The 8,717-nt window shown below is 34.9% G+C and overlaps 1 protein-coding gene across 3 annotated transcripts; it reads right to left on the reverse strand.

The window, feature by feature from the left end:
- Positions 1 to 2,171: 2,171 nt before the first annotated feature.
- Positions 2,172 to 7,216, reverse strand: LOC130936034 (ATP-citrate synthase beta chain protein 1-like). 3 transcript variants are annotated; one of them, XM_057866006.1, is made up of 17 exons: positions 7,117 to 7,216; positions 6,160 to 6,272; positions 5,940 to 6,042; positions 5,755 to 5,820; positions 5,542 to 5,665; positions 5,319 to 5,453; positions 4,972 to 5,032; positions 4,815 to 4,891; positions 4,536 to 4,691; positions 4,308 to 4,436; positions 4,043 to 4,175; positions 3,840 to 3,967; positions 3,517 to 3,622; positions 3,327 to 3,403; positions 3,153 to 3,223; positions 2,772 to 3,056; positions 2,172 to 2,629 (listed from the first exon to the last, which is right to left on the reverse strand). In XM_057866006.1, the coding sequence occupies exons 2-17, from the start codon at positions 6,257 to 6,259 to the stop codon at positions 2,554 to 2,556; spliced, it is 1,827 nt and encodes a 608-aa protein (XP_057721989.1). In that variant the 5' UTR covers positions 6,260 to 6,272; positions 7,117 to 7,216; the 3' UTR covers positions 2,172 to 2,553. The 3 variants fall into 3 exon arrangements, with proteins under 3 accessions (XP_057721989.1, XP_057721995.1, XP_057722001.1); XM_057866012.1 differs by lacking the exon at positions 7,117 to 7,216 and adding an exon at positions 6,539 to 6,659; XM_057866018.1 differs by lacking the exon at positions 7,117 to 7,216 and adding an exon at positions 6,423 to 6,505.
- Positions 7,217 to 8,717: the final 1,501 nt, after the last annotated feature.

The following is an 8,717-nucleotide window of genomic DNA, read 5'->3' on the forward strand; positions in this document are numbered from 1 at the left end:
TATTTTTCGTATCTAAACAATTTTCGCATCTAAATTTATCCGACTAATTTTAGATCACGTACTTTTTTCGTTTTTTTCTTTTTTCACACTTTTTCTTCTTCTTTTCTCCCACGTGCTTCTTCTTCTCTCGCGCTTTTTCTTTTTCTCACACTCGGTTTTAAGCACCAAGCATCTTCTTCTTCGTGTTCCTCCTCCTCATTCTCTTCATTTTTTTTGCGTCTTTTCTCTTTATCGTCTTGTTGTTATTGCTGCTGTATTTTTTGTTTTTCCCTCCTTCTCTCCCGGTAGAAGATGAGAAGGAAGAATTTTAAATTGCGCAGAATAGAAATGAACCGAACATGTTATTATGGTGAAACAATTGTATACTACTAAATGAATGGAACATTATCTATTATATAAAATCAAATTCAAACAGCTTTCTGCATAATGAACCGAACACGTACTCATGATGAAACAATTGTATAGTACTAAATGAACGAAATATAATCCATTATATAAAATCAACTTCGAAACACCTCTGTCTACAATTTAGATATTATCAATTCAACTCAATTCAGATTCAGAACACTTACGTCCATTCAATTCAATTCAATTTAGCAATTGCATTCCATTCAATTCGATTGAAAAAATATTCCATTAGCAAAATGTTGGTATTGTTGGTGATGACGATAACGAAAGAGGAGGAAAAGTAGAAGAAGAATCTGAAAGAAGAAGATGGGAAGGGGAGAAGATGACATGTATTTTTTTAATAACGAAAAAATAGGAGGAGGTATACGTGAATTTGAAAGAAGAAGATGACATATGCATGTATTTGAAAGTAGTAGTAGAAGAAGAAGATGGGAAGGGGAGAAGAAGAAAAAGCGCGGGAGAGGAGAAGAAGATAAAGCGCGGGAGATCAGAGGAGAAGAAGATAAAGCGCGTGTAATGACGTTTTTTTAATGAGAGTGATTTTTGTTGGTATCGGACCTACTTAGATAAAACTTGGATGAAAAAATATTTGAATGTGTAGCATACCTTTTAAAAAAAATCTAAAATGCAACAAATTCATCATCAATGTTAAAAAGAAATGTTTATATATTATTAACATTTTGAGTAATGGATTAACATACAAATTTTATCCCAATTATTTATATAATTATCAATCGAGTAATTAATTTAAGATAATTTATTTATAACTTTTATTGTTATTTTTTAATCAAAAAAATTTACAATTTGAATTAAATTTAAATAAAATTTACACAAAATTATCATAATAGTTTGTTATAAAATTAAAAAGCTAAAGAAAGATAACTAATTATATATTAAAACTAAAAAATGATCATTTATAAATAGTAAGGATAATAAAAAAATTTTTGGTAACTATAAGGATAATAAATTTGAATATATTGAAGTAATATTAGATAAATTTCCTCATATATTCATGACAGAAATGTAATAAATTCTAGAACAATCAAACAACAAATCATTAAATATAATATAACAATTGAGTAAATGATATGGTTCATTCATAAATAAGTGGGTTAATTTACCCTAGTGCGATGCTGGAAAAGGAAAAAGAATATATAAAAAAAATCGGGCTTTATCTCCCTCTCTTTTGAGAAACTAGGTACTTAGGTAGAGGTAGGTTTATTTAGTAGGAGTTGGTTTCGTGCACATCATCAATAAGCCATAAGGGCGTGCACGCACACAATTTTGCCAGTCTTGAAAGATACATTGATACAATGAACAAAATGGAATCTAGGTATATTTTCCTATTTTAGGTGTATCTATAATTATATTACTTTTTAAAGGGAAGTGAAGGCTGCAGTGTTCAAAACTTGAAATTTTCCCTTTGCCTTAAACAGAGAGCCTCGTTTTATGATTGTGATAGTCGCATCACTATTTCCTGCCATGGGTGATCCATCTCTAGGAGCAAACAATTGGTATTGTAAGCTTAGCGGAACTGAGTTGTTATTACATCCCACAGTTAGCTTTTTCCCCTTCCCTTTCTCAAATAATGAGATTACGTACGATTAATTTAAGAGATGTTTACACAAATTTAGGGTAGTTATGCCGAATCCGATGTTGCTAAAGCAGCAACAAATTATTCAATCGCTTAAAAAGTAGATTAAGAAATGTACGTGAAAATAGGTGAAGCTAGCTTTGACTTGTGGGTGCACCGTGCAGTCGTGCAACACAGAAACAACTTTATTGCAACTTACAAGATTACAATTCTTTCTTACTTGAGCATAAAGTCATAAACATACAGGTGCAAATTACAAAATAATGCGCTCGAACTTAGTGATTGCTCCTTTTTGAAGCCACAATTAGATCAGGGATCAAAGTTTTAATAAAGAAAAAAGAAAAACTTTAAAATAGACTAAATTATTTCTTAACGGAATTTTAATATAAATAACTTACAATGGAAGATGACTAGCAAACAATAGACCGTAACACTAGTCTAACAGCACAAAACAAAACCAAAAAGAATATATCCCTCCAGTATTATGCACTATGTCCCAGCATATTGCTGATTTAATGCATGGAGAAGTTCTTCAGTCAAAGTAAATCCCCTCACTTTGTGTAAAGAACATCCTCCCATGGGTGGCGGTAGAGCGGCTGCTTCAATCTCTTTTGGTCAAACGTATGCCTGAAATTTTTAAAGAGGAACGTTAACATCGTCTAACTATTTGTATATATGTACGTGTATTCAAAAACTGCTTTGCTCTACAAGATGTTAAAATAAAAAATTGCACTTGATGAAAATTATATAGTATTGAACTTAAACTCACCCAATCAGACCAATGGAGCGTGCCAGAACAAAAAGCCCGTTCAGATAGCCGATATCCACAATTTCATCAATCTCTTGTTTGGTGAACATTCCACTACCAGCAAGAAGGTCCAAGAAAAGGGACCCAATTGCACCATCCACGTTTAGAACCAAGTTATTTGCCTTGGTGAGGGTGTAGTCTTCAACTTGGACAGCATATTCAATGTATTTCACAGAAGGAAAATGCGTGCGAGCAAACTTCTGTAGCAATTCGACTCTCTTATCTTTGTTATCCCTGCTCTTGATTCTATTTTGCAGACCAAACCAAGCTTCATACATTTATATTTTTATGGAAAAAACATAATAATTATAAATTAGCACAGAGACAGGAAGTATGCATTACCTGTGCCCTATTCCTGGCACACGAATGCCTTTCTTCTTCATACTTTCTACAAACTCATAAGGTGTAAGACTCTGCAACAAGTAAAAAAAAAAAACAGTTATGCATGTTGAAATTCTAGATGGGTATCAAAAGCTAAAGTATACCAGCTTCATAAGAAAGGCCTATTGATCATACCCTGTCACAAGCATCCTTGAAGTAGCGAGCAGCATCATCAACAGCGCCCCCAAATCGTGGACCGATTGTAAGCAACCCTGTTTTAGAAGCACATTTCCCACCATTTAAACCAAATACTAGCATAAAGAATCACTGTCTCCTAAAGATACTAAGCATACCTCAGCAGTAAAGAGACTGAACACTGTAATACCTGATACAAGACAAGAGACAAGGTCCTTCCCAGCCCTTGCTGTCACTATGGCATTGTGAGCACCAGAAACACAAGGACCATGGTCGGCACATAGAATTATGCATATCTGTCCAATGTAATACATCAGCAAACTGAGAAGCTGGAGGAAAGTATTCAATATTTTCTTCGAAAAGCGGTATCTAAATGAAAAACTGGCAGCATTATGACATACTTTAAAAAGGCTTGAGGCTAAGCACAAGCAATTGCACATATTTTCGAGACAGATATGCCGAGAAATGAAGGGACAGAAGAAGTTTAAAGGACTGGAGCATTAGATAGTCTACCTCAATAAATTGAGTGCAATAGCGGGGAAGGCTGCGTTTGAACCACAAAAGACAGATAACATCACCCACACCAAAACCCTGTTCGATAATGGAAGACATGGGTACACCAGCATAGCACGGCTCCTCACCTAAAATATGGAAGAGAACCTTAATACAACTATCAAATCTGTGTCTAGGAGACAGAGAGACAACTCAATGTATACCTCTGTCATCAGAGATGGTGGAAACGATATGAGTTGGAGCGCGGACTTTTCCATTCCTAATTGCAATGCTAAGGTCCTCAGGGATAGGTGGAGGGGTGAACTCCTTCACTTCTGTGATATTCCCTTCTTTAACCTTCCAAGAGGAAACTCAACCATGATGCTATAGCTAAGGGAAGAGAATTTTATAAAACATTGCTCCCTTCTGGGGCTGGGGAGAAGGTAAATCTCAAAGAAAAGAAAATTTCAAAGATACAAGTGAACTAACCAACTTGTCATATGTTTCCTTTATTGCATCTTCAAAAGATTCATATGACGTGGGAACAACAGCTCCAGCTTCCTTTAGTGCCTGATTCTTTGCTTGAGCAGACTCCATTTCACCACCACTTTTGGCTCCCTTGATTTATGGAAATGCCAACAAATATTAGGAACTGCTCCTCTTATATACCAGTGTTTTAATTGTGAAATAGTGAAAGATAATGAAGCAGTGACGTACAGCATGACCAAATTGTACTTCAGATTTGAAGAGTCTTGCACAGGTTCCACTAACCCAGGCAACAACTGGTTTTGTTACTTTCCCTTCTTTTAGGGCTTCCACAAGAGAATACTCATCACGCCCACCAAGTTCCCCAAGTACTACCATCATTTTGACCTGAGGTTTAATGTGAATCAAAACTAATCAATGACAAGAAACTGATGATGTCTTAATTACAAGCAGTCATTTATGATTGGTTGACATATATGCAGTACCTCCAAGATAAATGCAAAAATTTACCTGGGGAATGTTGTTAAATCGCAAAACATGATCCGAAAGTGTGGAACCCGGAAAAACATCTCCTCCGATAGCAATGCCTATAGCCACGGCAGGATATAACTCAAAACAAGCAATACAAATACAAAATCATAAGACTAGAATTCAAACTCAGTGGTACCTTCATAAATTCCATCAGTTACACGAGCAATAGAGTTGTACAATTCATTGGACATACCACCCTGCAGTTCAAAAAGTTGTTTTCTCTCAAAATCATCAAATATGTCGTCAGAACAGGCCAAGAGAAATAAAGCTCAAACTCCGAATTTATTGTGACTATAACTACCAGTTGGTATAGAAACAATCCAGTTATAAAATCTATGCATATCATGTTTAGCTAAACTCTATGCATCAGCAAATATCTTGAACACCTTTTGCACCTTGTTAACACCATCTGAACAAGGTTTTTCCCCAACACAGGAGAAAGATGAAAATGTATATTTAACAGAAAATTGATTATAGACATACAGATTTAGAAACAAATCCGACAGATCCAGGCCTGTAGAGCTTGCAATGAATTATATTGTCGATTGTTCCAGCTGTGTCACCTATCTTAAAAGCACCGGCTTGAATGCCTCCAACAGTGGCTGGGCCAATAACAACCTAGTTTATCGACATTAGCTCAAAATAAGTATTCCAGGATAATCTATTCAACTATTAGGTAGGTTTGAATTTTCATTTCTTCTCTAACCTTGTTGTTTGCCCGGGCATATGCAATTAATTGCTTAGTGTCTAACTCAGGTACACCTTCGGCAATAATAGCAACAACTCTGATTGTTGGCTGCTTCAGAGCAGACAAGGATGATGCTGCGGCGCTGCAAGTATATCAAACTTCACGTTTACTGTGCAAGAACAAACCCAGAAAGGCCTCGAATCAAATCAAAACAGCAACACCACCACTTACCTTCTAAATGATGCAAAATTGATGAACACATCAGCAGTAGGATGCGCAGCACAAGCTGCTTCAATGCTGCAAAAGAAGAAAAACATACTGCTATGAACACATTGCACTACGACAAACAACAGGTTATATAAGCAAAATCTGAAGCAGGGAAGGGGAATTTTTAAATTATGCATGAATATTCATACGTAGAATGAACTGGGATGGCGATTTCCTGTTGACCAAAAAAGAGCTTCTGAAATCCCTCAGAACCAGGATTAATTATTCCAGCAACTGATGGTGTTTCCCTGCCTATAAATAAAAAATTGGAGCTTCCATTAAAATTGAAAACTAAACAATGATCAGTGTGTAGTCATATAACTCGTTAATGTTTGTGTGGAGGAATATGATGAAAGAGTCGACACAAACCACAAAGAAAGTCAAAATCAAGCATCCGCTGGATGGGTAGTTGCTTGTAGTTGTAGAATAAAGCCTGTGTGTTACGGGAGAATAATTGTCCTGTCGCCATGACAAAGATATACCTGGTGACATACGAGTGAATTACTTTCTAGTTGCAGCAGAAACCCGAAACAGTAAAAATATAAAATTTAATAATATATCCTGTATAACAGGTCAAAATCACAGACAGAGGTAAGGTTGATATTTAAACTTAAACATTAGTAAACTAATACCCTTAATAATATTATAGAAAATCATTCCAAATTCCATGATACAAAATATGAATAGAAAAACAAAGCAGACGCGGGAGTTAGAATGCAGGAAAAAACAAAACAGGAAGAGAACAAACCAGAACGTGAGGCCTCTTTAGCTTGAAATAAAGGGAGGAAAATAAAACACAGTGAGAGTCAAGGGGGGGAAAAATGAATTCAAAACATACATTGACGAAGAAAAATGGACCCTACCCTATCACTCACACTCTCGCGATCGCAATCAAATGAACCATAATAATAATAACAAGAAAACAATTTTTTCAACAAAACAGATCCAAACCAGGACAAATATTAAACTATACCAAACAGTTACCCCAACGAAACGGACGTGACGATAGGCTTTACTAATTACGCATTAAATTAAACCAACTAAAATCTAACGTTCATCCAACACATGAAAAGCAAACCTCAGCTACCACAAAATCGAAGCGTAACGCATTTAAGATCCAAACAATGAACGCAAATACAAAATTCCGAATCCGGCATTTCAAATGAAACATGCATGAAAGATCTAGCGAATACGAATGCGAATGCTCACGAATAGCATGTGGAATGGAAGTGGCTAAACGTGAACCCACACACATGACAGGGAGGAGGGAGATCTGAGATTGGAAACGAAACGAAGAAGACGGAGAGAGAAAGAGAGAGAGAGTACCTGGTCTTGGCTTGGTGTGGGGAACAGAGTGGGAAGAGAAATGCATGAAAATGGGAGGGAGGGGATTTATATGGCAATGGCAGTGAAAAGGATTGAGTGTGTCACGTGGCGCGTGGCTGTTAGTTAGCTCACGAGTCACGACCTATGAGTCTATTATGCATTTATAACTGTGACTGCTCTTATCGTTCAATTGCAGACACTGCCCATGTCTCAACAGATTCATGAACTACGGACGCTCTGGGACATATTTCACACGAGGCATTGACACGTGGGTTTTTTGTGTTTAGAAAAAATAAATCAAAAAAATATTTTTAAAAATACATCATCTAAGCTACACTATTAATTGAAAAAAAAATCTGATTTTAATAACAAATAAATAATAGATTTTATAGCCAAACATGTACTATGCAAATAACTGATATATACTAATGTTTTGTTTAGTTGTCTCGCGATTTGTAGTCAGAGCTTGTGACCATGGGAGTAGGGGATTCATATTCCCTTTGTTCTTATTATTTGTTAAAAAAGAAAATTCTGCGGTGAAAAATTGTCATCACACGAATGCATATTCATCTTTTTTTTTTTATTGGAGCGGTATATCCAGATGCGAATATAATGAAGCCTGGACGAAAATTGAAATGGTGAATATTTATCTACAGTTCTACTCCTAGAAGGCTAACAAGCGTAGCAAGCAGCAGTCTTAATTAAAGTTATTACTATTGCCTGATTACTAGTTATAGGGCGTGAAGGTTTAGGTAGGGATAATTTGATTAATTTCGCTTCAGGCTTAGCTTACGTACACATTTTAATTCTTCAATATACCGCGGCCTTCAACTAAACTAATAAATCAAACTTTAAATGCTTGTATTTTGCGTGTTGGACAGGAGGGGAACTCAAAGTCAAATTAAAACAGATAATTAGTTTGGTGTAACTACGGCCTCAGGGCGCCGTATCCTTCCTGCTGCCTATTTGTGTTATTTATCATCTCGGAAGTTAAATGACTAATTTTTTAGATATTACAAAAACATAAAATACACAATCCTTTTAAGTAAGTAAGCTCCATTTTTATTATTCTTTGTGGGTATCAAACTCAGAAAAGATAATTAAAAAATACAAATTTTCATCAAAAAAAAATAATTAAAAAATACAGACTCCCATCTATCTGTCTACCTTTTAATTTTAGATCGAGTAATGCTAATTTATAACTCCGAATAAATTATTGAGTAATTGTTATCATTTGTTTAACAATTTTTTTTTCACAGTTCTTTCACTGGCTAATAAATTATTGCATATACAAAATAATATTTAAATTTTTGACTTTTATTTAAGCAGACAAATGAGTTAATCACTCAACTAACTTAAATTTGTTGATTTCACAGTTTTATTTGTTTTGCCAATTTTCAATTCCTAATAAGTTATTTAACATTTTGAATTATATAAATAGTACATAATACTTGTTCTAGACCATTTCTATAAGTTTAATACTAAGAACTAGGTTTAAAAGTATGAAAAATTTTAAGAAATCTATTTGATGGTTAAAATTTTTTTAGAATTTTAAAAAATATATTACAACAAGGTACTAACTTTTCACCATTCGTTTTATT

Source organism: Arachis stenosperma, chromosome 1 (genome assembly GCF_014773155.1).
Source record: "Arachis stenosperma cultivar V10309 chromosome 1, arast.V10309.gnm1.PFL2, whole genome shotgun sequence".
NCBI classification, from domain to species: Eukaryota; Viridiplantae; Streptophyta; class Magnoliopsida; order Fabales; family Fabaceae; genus Arachis; species Arachis stenosperma.